The sequence below is a fragment of the Sylvia atricapilla genome, chromosome Z, assembly GCF_009819655.1.
Source record: "Sylvia atricapilla isolate bSylAtr1 chromosome Z, bSylAtr1.pri, whole genome shotgun sequence".
Classification (NCBI taxonomy): Eukaryota; Metazoa; Chordata; class Aves; order Passeriformes; family Sylviidae; genus Sylvia; species Sylvia atricapilla.
Genome location: NC_089174.1, coordinates 37,444,555 through 37,460,248, shown reverse-complemented (window position 1 = coordinate 37,460,248; position 15,694 = coordinate 37,444,555). Strand labels below are relative to the sequence as shown.

Sequence of the window (15,694 nt, the reverse complement as noted above, 5' to 3'; positions counted from 1 at the left end):
AGGCCCACTGTTCCAGAGACTTAGCAAAATCATGGAGGATGGGAATCCATCAAAAGCTACCAGACACACAGACATTATCCCTGTCTCAGGAAATCCTCCAGTCTCTAACATCTCAGAAAATATATACAGTATCATTGTCAAATCCTTTATCTCTAAATTGTGTTGAGATGACTGACAATGTCCAAATTTAAGTAAAGGGAAAAAATTACTTAGTAATTCTATTGAGCCTAGGAAGATAATCAGAATTAAAGAAAGTAAACTGCTCTCAGAAAATTTTAAAAAAAGTTTAATATAAAATCATTATATATCATAGGTTAAAATATATATCGCATATGCACGACTATGCACATATGTACTATATACTGCATATGTAATTCCATACATATCCACAATTGTAAAATGTAATTCTGTATCACTATAAATATTAATTCATCATTTTACCTTTAATTTCATGGAATTACCATGTTTTGTGGCACAATGCTCTCAAAGTTCAAATAAAAGAGTTATAATGCAACTTATATAGAAAACTTTCATTTTACTACATTACAAGATTTAGCAGTGGATAGTTCATCTCAATCATCTGCACTGTATTTTTTCCACAAAAAAGTTTCATTTCTTTTCCAAAGGGAATCTTCACATGCTTCTCTCTCTTCTATCACTGTGGAATGAGGGGCTCTTTCACAAAGCTTCTCTATGACTGCTATATCTGTGAGCTTTCTGAGGCTCTCCTCATTCTGTTCATTCACCATATCCCAGAAATCTTTTGGTCTCCCCTTTGATTTTTCTGCTTGTCCAGAGGAGAATCTCCTTGGTGATCCTGTAGATCCATTTCCATCAGTTCTGAAGACTTCATTGAGAATAGAGGTATCTCCAAGTAAGTCCACAAAAGAATTTTTCTTGCAAATCTGAGCTTTTCTCTCCCCATTTTCTGACTGAGACAGGCATCTTTTTTTTGGCAGCTGTGTTCCTTCTGGGTCTGACTGTCCTTCACAACTTTTTACAGGCAGCACCTCAATTATTTCTGATTTACTGCTTAATGAGCCAGATGCCATAAAATCCTTGAATGCCTGACTGTTTCTTCTTTGGATATGCTGAGTAGCAACAGTGGGTGATTGTTTATATTTTGCTTCAACAAACACATCTTGCAAGTAGGAGTCCTTGTGAAGCTGTTCTGCTTCTCCTTTATGGCTCTCCTGGGTCTGTGTTTCTGTAGTTCCACTCAGAAGTAGTCTGTTAGCTGACAAAGGTCTAGACTTAGATCTTCCAAAATTAACAATGGATTTTCTTTTCCTGGTGTGGGTTGTACCCAGTTCTCTTTCCTCACCGTTATGTGAAGATTCCAGTTCTCTTTCCTCACCGTTATGTGAAGATTCTGCTGGTATTTCAAGTGAGAAGAAAGACTCCACCTCTGGATGCTTGGCAATATAGAATTCCTTCAACATCTTCTGCCTGGTTTCTGATGTAGCTTTTGCAATATGCTCTGCAAGGCCTTTCACTGATCCCATATTAAAGTGGGATACCATTTCCTCAAATTGTCTCCTGTAATTATCAAGAAGGAAAAATATGGTATGCTGACACCCTTAACTAAGGGGTGGGGGAAATGGAGAGGAAACAGTTGTTCCAAGTCCTTTTAAAGAAGACTTGCTAAACAAAAATTGGATAAATGCATGCACAGGAGACAAGCATTGTCTATCTACCCATATCATCCTACCCAGTGAGTTATGGAGTATTTGTTTCTGCTAAAAAGCCAAGTTCTAATTAACATAGATCACTCTAGTTGAGTTAGTTCTAGTCTGAGGTCAGGGAACCTTACTGGAAGGCTAGAGAGGAAGGTTTACAATCCCACGTTGGAGAAAGGATATGAAAAGTCACTTTTCCTGTACGAGAGCTCCAAAAGCCAGTAAGATTTAACCCTGTCTGCCTCAAGTAACACTTGACTGGCTAGCTCCAGTTTTTTGAGTGTGGTGACTGCAGACAGCTTCCCACTCTGCCCTACAATTACAACAAACTGAGGCATGCAATCATCCTCATTCACTCCGTGGCACGTCCACATGTACTACTAAGTCTAACTACATGCCAGGTGCTAAAAGATAACCTGCTCCATGCTAAAGACTAAATTGTTCAAGCTTTTTGCACTTGGGAATCAATAAAAATCTTACCTATATAGCTTTAGGATCTTGGAACAACATTCTTAGTCACTTCACTGTCTTTGAAAATTTTACCTCAATGAATTTTTCATAACCAATTACAATTCTGAACATTTTTATAATGAATGGTTATCTTTTACCTACCTGAAAAATATTTATTCAGTGTCCATAACAGTAAACAAACAAAATAATTATTGTCACTTTGATAATAACAGTATGGATAACTGACACCAGCTAGCTGACAGCTATGACAGCTTCTGAATGCTTACAGGCATTACCTACATACCAACTTTCATATAGTCATTTACTTGTCTCAAGGTAAATTGAAAATATATACCAAATACCTATTCTGTAGGTTCTGTTAGCTAGCTACAGCTTTTACCTCTCTATTTCTACAAACCACTGGGTTATTTTTACTGAACTTCTACCTACATAACATAGGAATTTAATATTATAATAATAGCAATCATTTGGGAAAGAAGAAAACAGGGAAACAAAAACTAACTCTCAAAAATAACAGGGGCTGGAAAAGCCTTAAAAGAGGTATCAAAAAATACTGAGCCCCATGTTAAAAAAAGAAACACAAAGCCCAGTTTTCTATAAGCCATACAATGAAAGGGATGAGATCTGGGCAAAATCAGCATGGAGTAAGAAGCTAACATTATAAAATGCCTCCTTTCTGTACATTTTAAAACTGTTTTGTATTAGCCCATGATGCACATACTACGAACACTAATGGTGATGAGATCTACACAGTTATGTAATATATGATGATTGAATCAACACGTTCAAGTAATTTGTGAGTTCAATTAATGTAATTAATCAATTACAGTACTCACAGAGCAGTGTGTGTCGAAGTTCCCTACTAGTTCCACTCTTCCCATAGAAAATAACAGTATTCCCTGAGTACGGTTGAAACAAAACAAATGCAACTACTCAAAGGGAAGTTTGTTTCAACCTTAGAATTTTACATCCAACTCACCAATATAATCTCACCTGCGTATTCCTTTGGGTGTCTTTCCAATCAAGAAGGTGGTTGAATCTACTCTGCGTACTTTTCTGCTTCTCTGGGTCACAGGATGCATAACATACAGATGATGTTGCTTACTGTTCATCAACATTTCTTGCCCTTCCTTAAAAACTTTCCTCTGTGAAGTACTGTCTTCTGCGACTTCATATTTTTTCTAGTAAAATGAGACATTGAAATCATTAGAACAGCTGTGCCTCTGACATAACAATGCACCTAACTGCACCCAATTCTGTCCCTTGTAACTAGCATTACTAGACTGAACACCAAGATAGGGATTCAGAGCTGGAATGAGGACTCCCTATTCAGTCACAAATGTCCAGGGACATTGAAGAGAAGTCTTGGTTCTCTGACATCTTGCACAAAAATATGATCCTACTTAACCTGAGTTATTTTTCTGAAATTCTCACAAATTCTCATCAAAATTTCCCTTTTGCCAGAACATAACTGCTTAGTGATATCCTCAGTCTCCCTACTAACACTACTTTAGAGATAAAATCACAAATTGCATTCACACCTTGTCATCTGCTGTTCAAAATTTGGTTTCAGATCTACACTGTTTCTTCCCAGTGTTCTTCTAATTGATCTGTGTCCATTTCCTTTGTTTTCATGATCTGTTCACAATGTTCTTGAGCTTTAGAATCTCACAGGTGTTCTCACCCCACAACTGTGGTAAGTAACCTCAAGCTAGCATACAGAGAGAGATGTTAATATTACAGAACTTACAGGCATACAGTTTCACTGTAAGACAAATGTACAGCCCCAAAGATTAAAATTTTACTTCACCATTATGTTACTCCACACAACACTGAAACCCTACCCCAATTAAGATAAAAATCCTATTCTCCCAATTATAGTATAATACTAGTAACAAAATTGGGATTGAGTTAGTAGATGCTACCTACAGCATAAATATTCCACAGTTCTCTTGCTGGTTTCAGTATACATTTGTTAACTACTTTTTTTTTTTAAAGTGTGCATGGGTATTACAGAATTTTACTTAGAAAATCTATTTTCAGAGAAGAAAGAAATCACAGTTATAAAAGAATATTCATTTTAATGTATCTTTTGCATGAGAAATAGTCATAGTATTCTGATCTCACAATGATAAAATTTAGGTTATTTTTCACTCTGTTAGGAAATCAGGGCTGTATCATTTAGTTCAAGAAAGTATAACCTGAATAGAATACAAGACTAACCATGTCAATGCCTGTCTTAAAGTTATGTTAAACCCCATAAATATGCATCCATCTACCTTTCATTAAACAAGACCAAAGTATAAGAGGCAGTAATACACATCTGTTCAAACATAGAAGATTTTTAATATCTTTGGGAAAAAAGCCAAATGTTGTAAACACACTGAAAGTCATAAAAATGCTTGTCTTTGCAGAGTACCACATTTAATGTTAGAAGTATTGCTAATTGCATATAAATGCACAAAAGGCAATATTTAGTTCTGGAAGTGTAAAAATTTTAGGTACACTGCACCACCCAAAAGAATAACATCAAAATACCACCAAATACATTCAAAGAACATCTCTTCTACTTAAGTAAGTTGTTTAAAGCTAGGGTTTTTTTAACTCAAGGCAGAAAAAGTTACTGTAAAAGAAGGTATTTCAAGAACTAGAGGAGTTAACTCCAGTGAAAGTTTGCAGCCATTGTGAGTTACTCCTGAAAAACTTCCTATCCCCCTAGAGCAAAGGCAGTTAGTTACATGATACCCAGTTAGGCTGAAACACAACAACTGACTCTTCTAAACTGAAGAACGTTTTAGGAAGCCAAACACCCAGCACCTAAATCCAGAAACTTCTTTTTATAAAAAATAAGCATTTAAAAAGAAACCTAAAACACTTAGGTTTTTTGGATGCTTCCATGTTTCTTAAAGGTCAAATCTGATGTGCATTACTCTGAATGATATAATGGATGACAGGGTCTATGTACAAGTAAGATTTGCAAAATCAGATGAAAATATTCTATTAGTATTAGTACCAAAAAAGTGAAAACTTCCATCAATATTCCAGTCCTGTCAACATTCTACACTGTTTTGCTTTCTCCTGAATTGGATTTCCTGTATTGTCCTCCTAAATTCACTTCTCTCATGGCCAGTATCTTTTTAATTATCTTTCAATATCTGCCCTCTAAGTAACTGATCTCCTAATGAAAATTTCTTTTCAACACCTATATATATATATACATACACAGACACATATGTATATACATACATATATATATATATATACATACATATATGTTTCTGTCCCTCAAGCCCTTTCACTGACAAATTACTGTGTCCATACTCCTTGCTTCCACATGAAATGCTATGTTGACTGTATAGGGCTGGTCATATTTGCAAAAATTATCTATCAAATTTATCACATGCATAAGACAATCTCACAAAGCAAGACTAAAATATAGACAACTTGATTTAGCTAGGAGCCTCTGACTCCCATTGTTCTACAGACATCAGCACATTTAATCTGTTGATATTATTGAATGTGACAATCCATATGACATTCAAATGCCGTATTTGAATACTATATGATGAAATAATAAAGGAAACAAAAATCTTTCACTGTATGCTATAGCATACAGTGTCTGCTGTATGTTAAAAGAATATTGACAGCAAGAATCACAGCCATCAAGAAAGTCTGTACTAAGTATTTAAATACAATAATATGCCTTTGCAGTGCATGTTATAAAATTTCTACAGATCAAAGTGGAGAAGTTTCACTTAAAACTGACGAATACTTGTTAGTCATCTGACAAATTATGTTTGTCTATACTGAATTGTCTGTAGCACCATTATACATTTCTGTTTTCACAAACTTGGCAGGGAGGGGTAGGAGGTGGAGCAAAATAATTACATTGACATCAGAGATAAAAAATTTTGACTGAACTACTGAATGCAATATTCTTACTACTTTATTAAACTTTGCACACTTCCATTATGTCAAGAAAACTTTTGCAGCAAGTTCAAAAGAAATGCACACTTTATTTACTTTCAAAGGCATACATATAAGACAAACACCATGCAAGTGGTTTAGTAGAAGGCAATATTTTTGATTGGAAAAACTATATGAGAAAAAGTTGCACTCCAGAAATACCCCCCTAAATGCAAAGAAAAAGTTATGAAAGTACAATAAAATGAAGTTATGAAGCGCTATTGTGAACTATGGAAAATCCTACAAAAGTGCAGCCAGTCCTTCCTGTCTTATCCTTGTTTTCTTCTACTCCCCCTTGATCTACTACACTTATTCTTAAGATATTTTTTATATATTGCAATTGGGAAAAAGACAGATAATTAAGTAGTTGTGCAGAAAATGTTTTCTAAAGTATTCAGAAACACCAGGGACTCTTAGTACAATTGAAAAATACCTTTCATGTTCCATTTAGTCTATGATGGTTCAATCCCTTCTTTTGTTTTGCACTTCCCTTACTCTTGAAAGTATATATCAAGCCTTGGATATCAATAATGAGTTTTGATTTCCTTGGATTATATATTATCTAAGAGGATGCAGCAACTAAGAGTCTAGTAAAAAATGCTAGACTATCTGCACATCACACAACTCATTTAAGAGTAACACTCTTCAAGAAGAATGAACACAGGTATCAAGCAAGAATTTGTTACAATGCAGCAGTAACTTCCACATTAAGATTCTGTCTTGAATCTACAGCAATTGGATCTGTTAGTTCTGTATGGTAATCTGTCTCCTGATGCCTAGTTACAGCAGTTATTTAAAAACACCTACCAAAGCAAATTTTTGTCTATCTTTTGCAGTACAAAACTTCAGTATCTGTCCTTCCTGTAATAGGCATAAAGAGGCAGCTCTATATTCTGGAGCTATTCTGGAATGAATGCTGATCCACGTATATGCACCATCAGACATGACTGAGATGACTAGACACCTTTAGCCAGTAACTTTCTTTTCTTTCGTCCCTTCCAGCAAGGGAAAAGACCACAATGTTTCACTTTTTTAAATACAGGAAGATGAAAAGGATGGTATGGGAGAGTAAGTGGCCAGAAGCTGGGAGTAAGATGAGCAGAAAAGAAAGGGAAACAGAGATTCAGGCTACTCGTTTTTCAAGCTGTTTCATGTCTGCAACAATTTGTTAAGAAGCCAGACTTGGAAGATAATGCACATCCTTCAGAAGCCTGAATCTGAAAATGTTTGCATAATTATTCTTCAGCCATAGTTGCACTGTGTTCAAGCACGTTCTTTTTAGTGCCTCATTACCCAAAGTATCCCTACAATAACTACCTTGCCAGATACTGACTTCCAGTCATCAATAATCCCTCTGACTTGCCTCCAGTGTTACAACACCTTTCTCCTTAGGCATGTATGAAACCACTGCTGTCGGATACCCAGGATACTTATCACTGCACAGTTCCATTGTTTACATTTCTGTAATAAACAAGATTGCCTTCTAAAATGTCTAGTTGCGTTGCACTCACCCCATAAATACAAAAGAAATAAACACAGTAAATTCAGTATGACTGACTTCTTAAAATGCATCTTACAAGCAAATAAAAGACCATTATGCCATATATGAATTTATATTTTTCCACTTCCTGCAAAACCTGAGAATACTCATGACTTTCCCAATACATTGTGACTTGAAGTTGGTTTTGGATGATTGCTATTAATTTGATGATTTGATACTGCAATCCAGTGCCTTTACCTGCACAAACCACAATTCTAAATTATTTCTAAATGATTTCAAATAATCTTTTTCCCCTTTGCAGATTTCTTTGTGGTTTTCTTGGTCTGATTTGAAGGTTTTTGTTAGGTTTTTTCCCCCCTGGCAGCTTTTCTGATTATATGTATTAATTATTATGATCCTTCTATATGCTATTGCTACACATTCTTTTTATTTCACAGATGCATCTCTGCTGTCAGGACATACACAAAATACCAAAAAATGTTGGATACTTGACTGTCCATTCATGGTCTTGTCTCCTTCTTTTTTCTGTACAGACTGATAAGAGTAGTTTGAGTTGGAAGGGACCTTTTAAAGGCAATCTGTATGTGTACATGTCACACAAGAATTTTTTCCTAAATTACTCTGTATGTCAAGGAAGATAAATTGTAATACTGTCCACATAAAATTTCATGCAGTTTCTCTAAAAATGAGGTCCATATGGTGAAGACAATGAATACTATTAGCAGAAAATGTATCTACTTTCTCAGGATTCTTAATTAAACCAGAATTACTTTTCTACTTGCAAAGAACACACTACTGAACAAACTGTACTTCAGAAACTTATGGTGAGTTACAAATTCCAGTTTGAAATGAGCCCAAATCTACAATATTTCAGAATTATTTCTGATCTGGACATTAGCTTTCCCTTTGATTTAGCTTTCTTAATGGAAACGCAGTCTCTGAACGAATGCATTTGCTGCAGTAACAAAATAAGGCTGCAGAATGAGAATTACAAGTAATGTATAGGCAACAGTCAGTACCATAAATGTCATAGAAAATGAAGCTAACCCACCTTAAAATTTTAGAATACTTTACTATAATGATATATACATCAAGATTTCTGAGTATGTTTAGCCAAAGTATGTTGGCTAAAATTACAAGCATATCTAATATTTGAATGTATCCCAGCAGACTAACAACAGAAATATTTTTCAAGTTCTAAAAACTGTTGGATAGGAGCACTCTTAGCTGGATTAGGAACTGGCTGGATGGCTGGGCCCAGAGAGTGGTGGGGAATGGTGCTGCATCCAGCTGGGGACAGTCACCAGTGGTGACCCCCAGGGGGCTGTGCTGGGGCCAGCTCTGTTCAATATTTTTACTGACAACATGAATGAGGGTATTGAGTCTTTCATTAGTAAATTTGCAGACAACACTAAGCTGGGAGCATGTGTTGATCTGTTGGAAGATAGGAGGGCTCTGCAGAGGGACCTGGAATAGTTGGATGGATGGGCAGAGTTCAATAAGATGAAGTTTAGTAAGTCCAAGTGCCAAGTCCTGCACTTTGGCCACAATTACCCCTGCAATGCTCTAGGCTGGGGATGGTGTGGCTGGACAGTGCCCAGGCAGAAAGGAACCTGGGGGTTCTGGTGACAGCAGCTGAACAGGAGCCACCAATGTGCCCTGGTGGCCAAGAGGGCCAATGGCATCCTGGCCTGGATCAGGAATGGTGTGGCCAGCAGGAGCAGGGAGGTCATTCTTCCCTTGTACTGGGCACTGTGAGGCCACACCTCGAGTGCTGTGTCCAGTTCTGGCCCCTGAGTTTAGGAAGGACGTTGGGACACTAGAGCACGTCCAGAGGAGGCAACAAGTCTGGTGAGGGGCTGGGAACACAAATCCTGTGAGGAACGGCTGAGGGAGCTGCTGAGCCTGGAGAAAAGGAGACTCAGGGGTGACCTTGTCACTTTTAGAACTTCCTGAAAGGTGGTTGTAGACAGCTGGGGGTTGGTCTCTTTCTCCAGGCAGCAACTGACAGAATGAGAGGACACAGCCTTAAGCTGCACCAAGGGAAATACAAGGTGGATATCAGGAAGAAGTTTTTTATGGAAAGAGTGATAAAGTACTGGAATAGTCTGTCCAGGGAAGTGCTGTAGTCACTATCCCTGGATGTGTTTAAAAAACGACTGGATGTGGCACTCAGTGCCATGGTTTAGTTGAGGTATTAGGGCTGGGTTGGACCCCATGATCTGGAAGGTCTCTTCCAACCTAGTGATTCTGTGATTCATTATGAATCCAAATTACTCCTCCAAAATATTTTGCAAACTCCAAGAGAACAGTAAAATTAAAGGTGATAAAATTACACAAATTTTAGAGTAAAATGTAGTCATTTTCCCATGTATGTCACACATAGCTTTACTACATAAACAGACCCAAGGACCTTCCATAAACTCTAATCTTTTGCTTGGCACTGGAGAATTGACTACTATATCATGATATCAGATTGCACCTTCTCTATTTCACATTTACTTCTGAGTCTGTTACTTCTACAATCAGGTAATCTTCTAAATCAGGCAAGAATTTTTCACTAAGAGCAATCTTACTTAAGTTTTTGAACCTTTACATAAAGTAACTCCCATAAGGCATATTACTGTCTTTCACCAAAAAGCTGACCTTGAATCAATAGAGTTATTAGTACTGACAAGAATGAGAGGAAATACTCTGTCTGTCTCAGAATTCAAAGCTTAAGGTAATTGCTTGTTCCAGCAGAAGCTGTGGACTTGCGCCCATCTTCCTTCACCCTCTCATCCTTCCATCAAAGAGAAGCATAACCAAAGGCTATGCACATACATCATAATGAAAACTCCACTACAAGCTTCAAAGAATGCCACACATTAACTCACTACATTATAAAAACACAAAAAAGCAGAATAGTGGAATGGACATAAAAAAGCAGAATAGTGGAATGGTTAATTCGACTGCAAACTGAACCAGTAAACTCAATAAAGCAGCATTACAGGCCAATCATTTGGGAACAATTACTTTAAAGCTGAATATTTCCCTATCCTAGAAGAGCAAGGACAAAGGCATGTTATGTCCCAAAAGCCTACCCTTGTAAACAACTACCTAAACTGGTTGAATCCAAAAGCTGTGCAAACACACTGCAACCAGAGTTCCTACAACTGATAGAAAGTCATTGTTTAAATAATCTACAAAATGTCAATGTAATACAAATAAGATAAAGCAGAGTTTTTAATGACACAACTTTTGTATTTACAGTATTCTCAACAGTACTTAAATCTGCATTGGAGATATAAAGGGCATGTTTTTTCCTAGGCTGACAGCATGCTTAGTTTTCTCATTTACACCACACTGCAATAACATAAAGAGGGGTTTACCATTAATCCAGGTTTTACTACAAAGCATCTCGTTATTTCTCTGTCAAACACTGGCAATAGTGCCAAATGTCTGTCATCCAATTCAGGGGATTAAGCCTTCCTTTATAGTGCAATTCTTGTACAAATTTATAAAAATACAGATAAAGTTTCTTAGAGCTGGTCACAGTCTATATTTTGGCCTGAATTCATGCCGCAGAGGTTGAATATGACAGCTGGCAGGAAGCTGAGGGGAGAATACATCCTCCCCCTTTTCAGTCGCCACATTTCTGTTGCCATAGTGATTAATCCTCAATTGAATGGCTGTCTTTGTACATTTCTTTTCAGTAAAACTTAAAGTAAACTCGACTTGAAAACATGCAGTTGACAGAAAAAAAGACTTCACATATTAAACAGGTATAGTACAAGTTCTTGCACTAAAAAAGTACTAATACTTTTCCAGATACTAAAAAGTGCAAACTCACTCTAATGTGGGACATCACCAGTTTTTCAAATTGTTTAGTATGTCCTTTTCACTTTTTTGTGAAAAGACAGAAACCTTCTCCAAAGACTTCCCCATGCTCATACAGCCTCCCTCCCCACACACTGGACTCTTATTGAAGAAATACTACACAAATTCAGTTGTATAAGAACTAGAGAAATACTATCCCAGACTTCCATACTGTGAAAAACATCTAACATAAGCTGGTTTTGCCAATTAACACAGAAATTAATAAAGAAATTTATTAAGAAATGCAGACATTTAATTTAGCATAGACTAGAAACATTAGAATAAGATATTTAAATCTTGCCTCTGGGGTGTTTCTCTTTCTTATAGTAGCTAAGAAAAAGTTTCACAAATAAAAGTTTCAGTGCAAGTTACCAAAGTTTACTATAGAAGTAAAAAGCTGAAAATCAGGTTGCTTTGGAACCTGGAGTCCATCAGTAAGAAAAAGACCACAAAAATCAAAACCTCTAAAAATACTTAGTAAATGACTAAGGCCTTAGAGAGTTTGTTAACACTTCCATTTTTTTCACAAAATTAATATCAGAATAATTTTGAGCAAAATATCACATGAATTACTCAAAACTTTTTTTTCCCTCTCTGAAAGGCTGAAGTAAATGTAGATCTGCTCTGAAAATTACAGTCTGGCTTTGCACCATGTATAGTCTACAAGTACATTACACATATTTGCTTTAAAAAGGTTTTATTTTCCATATGATTCTTTCTGTGGTTACACAGATATTTCTTTTTGGTTTTCATCTATGTTCTTAACATATAGTGATGTGATAACAGAGACAGAAATCTTCCAATTGTTAAATGAAAACAAAATGTTTAAAAATCCATTTGCACAAGACATTAATTTCAACGCACGCGCAGAACAAAGATTGCTCAACATCGTCAAATCAGGCTAAACTCAACATAAAAATCCTGGAAAAAACCAAGTTATTTATATATTGCAAGACGAACTTGCAATATAATCTTCCTCCCTCACACTTGTGTATAGTAGACTGGAAAACTCTTCCTATGAATAATCTTCAGTGAAGCAGCACATCAAGTGTGTTTTGTTGTCATAAACAGCTCTCAGTAATTTTTACTGGAGTGGCCATGTTCCACACTGAATGATGTGCATTTTCTAACTCAAGGCATTTACTGTAGCCTCCTGTGATTCCCTCTGCATCACAGCACCACAAATAGAAATGAAATTCACGCTTTAAAACTCATGACTTTTTAACAAAGATTATGAATAGCATGAGATCTCAAACTGCACAGAGACACACCTGACTACTTTCTGTGTCACTTAGTGTCTGAGACATGCAAGCAAAGTTTATAACTATAAAGGAAGATGAGATGCACTATTATACACTGTAATCCATATCTCCAAAATTTATTCAGAAACAGCTGTCTGCTACATTTCTGCATGGAACAGAAATCCCTGGCTTTGTTTTGATTACCAAGGCTCTAAGCACCTCCAAGTACTGATACATCAGTTCCTTCCCCATAAGAAGTACTCTCAGAAACATCAACTTTTGAGGGAAGACTCTCATACTGTTCTGTGCTGCATCAAAAGATGTATGGCCACAGCTCAAGGCAGGTGATTCTTGTCCCTCTGCTCTTAGAGCACAGGAAGGCCATAAAAATGACTGGAGGGATGGAATACCTCTCCTGTCAGGAAAGGCTGAGAGTCTTGGGATTATTTAGCCTGGAGAAGAGAAGACTGGAGACAACTTTCCGTGACCCTTCAGTACTTAACAGGGGTCTGTTAGAAGGATGGAGAAAGGCTGTTTAGCAGGGCCTGGTTTTGATCTAGATAAGACACAAGAATGAAGGCTTTTTTGCAGTGAAGATCATGAAACACTGCACCTGGCTGTCCAGAGAAGTGGTGGATGCCTGCATTGGGAGGTAAAGTTCATGGCCCTTACAGTGCTGTGCTTTGCACTGGTAGCTGAATAGGTGTTGATAACAGACAGTGTTTTGGCTACTGTTGAGTGGTGCTGTCCCTCTGACATTCTTTCCCCCACCAAAGAGGATGGGAGTGGGCAAGATCCTGGGAAGGGACACAACCAGGCCAGCTGACCCAAATCAGCCAAAGGGATATTCCATACCATATGACAGCAGGAGAGGAGGAAGGGGAGGTGTGTGTGTGTGTTTTCAGTGTTTGCCTTCTGGAACCTGACTTTCCAGGAAGTGTATAAACATCACTGCTGCTGGGAAGTAGAGACTGTTCTTTATCTTCTATAGCTCCTGTGCATGCAGATCTCTGCTTGTTTCTTTCTTTTGCTGTAATGAAACTGCTTCATCTCATCCTGCTGGTCATTTTCCATCTTATTCTCTCCCCTGTCCCAGTGGCAAAGGGAATGATGAAGCGACTGAGTGGGCACCTGGCACCCAGCTAGGGTCAACTCACCACAATGCCCCATCCCTGGAAACATTCAAGGTCAGGTTGGATATGACTCTAAGCAACCTTATCTAGCTGATGATGTCCCTGCCAATTCCAGGGAGTTTGAAATAGATGAACTTTGAGGGTCATAATCTATAGTTCTTATGTATTTTCTTCTCAAAATCTACAGCAATCCAATACTGACAGTCATGGGCCATGGTCAGAATAGACAATCTTCACACAAAGGATAATCACATTCAATACAGGAACTATTGGTATTACAATATTTTTATTATAGTTCTAATTATAACCATTCTATATTCAAGAGGTATCATGCCACATCTGTCAAGAAGACTCAGTTAATCCTAGTCTTTTAAGTACTTTCCTCATCATACCTGCAAAATAAACTATAAATGAATCTTCACTGCTGTAGATGACTATTTATGAAAACCCATTCTGTAGCAACTTGACAACATTTTTCTTCACTGAGAACACTGCTTTAGCTCGCCTAACAGCTAGAACATCTTCTATTTTTATGCAATCCCATGGACTTCTGTGATAAAAGCAGTATGTTCCACAATTTATTTTTCTTTCGTCAGATCATGTGATAAAATACTTTTCCACATATACTTACTACTATTTGTAAGTATATGTGGAAAATGTATATACTTAGACTTCTTACTACTTTTGTCATACACGAACTTTCTTTAATTCAGGTGCTGGACAGGATTTATTTTGACTAATCATATACCATCAAATTATGGTTCTCTTGCTTGTACAACAAATGCATTGTTTATACTGTTACATTTATTACTTCTGAATTTTATCTCACCTTTCACAGCTGCTGAGTTGTGAGAGAGTAGTGATATCTTGTTTTTGTTTCTTGATGGCATACTTTATATTCTGGTTGCCGTTACCAAACTCTGTTTTCCAGAGTCATACAGTACTTGTAGAAATACAGACTAAACCAGCACTCAGTACTATAAATGAGAACATTCTAGCTAAACTAGTCAGTTAGCAAAATTCCCTTAAAAATGATATACAGACAATATGACTACTCCCCATCAGCTCTGGGGAAAGAAGAGTAAAGGGCTCTGCAGTCTTGAATTCAGGACTCTTATGGAGCCTGGAGAACCAAGCAAACAAGAAAAAAGAAATAGTAGTGAGACCTATTTCTCATAAAAAGAATTTTGTTTCCTTAAGCCTTTAAAGGTACACAGCAACAGCAGATTAAAATAGTATGTTCTACCTGTTCACAGAAAAGGTAGCTGGGATGTACAAATACTAGGTCAGGTAAAATTAAGGCTAGACTGAATACTTACTACTGGATAAAAAAATAAGCTTGATTGAAGCCTACAGTTTAAAAGGTTAAGAGAGACTTGACTGAGAATTACACTAGTGTCAACCGTGCAAATCTAAACTCAAGGAAGGAAAATATCACCAAAGTGAAATCTGAGTTAAGAAAACGTGTTCAAGTCTTACACTTTTTTTATAACCAATTTAAATACAAGCTTGTGACTCATGTTCTTATGATGTTCTACATACCTTCAGTTATCTTTTGAGGAACAAGACTTGCTGCCTTCCATTCCTTCTAACCTGCGTCTCAAGTATCTCCTTTCCATGGAACCTCTCACTTTCAAAGAAGCAATCTCACAGGTTTTGCAGCCTCCTCCAGCTTTAAGCAGCTACTACAACTTAAGCAACTACATTGGTCTCCATGATTCAACAATAAATGAAACACTTAAAACCTGATTTATACTTTTAGCTACCATAGGTAGACAACTGGGAAGAAAACATTTTTTTAGAGTGCTTTCCAGCAACTTGTTTTTTTTCTGTTACTCGTACTTA

The 15,694-nt window shown here is 37.0% G+C and overlaps 1 protein-coding gene across 1 annotated transcript; it reads right to left on the bottom strand.

Annotated features, from left to right (window-relative positions):
* Positions 1-273: 273 nt before the first annotated feature.
* LOC136374349 (DNA excision repair protein ERCC-6-like 2) lies at positions 274-14,900 on the bottom strand. Its single transcript, XM_066339664.1, is given in 3 exon segments — positions 274-1,539; positions 3,144-3,331; positions 14,679-14,900. Coding segments are annotated over 2 exon segments (1,134 nt in total). The 5' UTR covers positions 3,269-3,331; positions 14,679-14,900; the 3' UTR covers positions 274-530.
* Between the last annotated feature and the right edge of the window lie 794 nt (positions 14,901-15,694).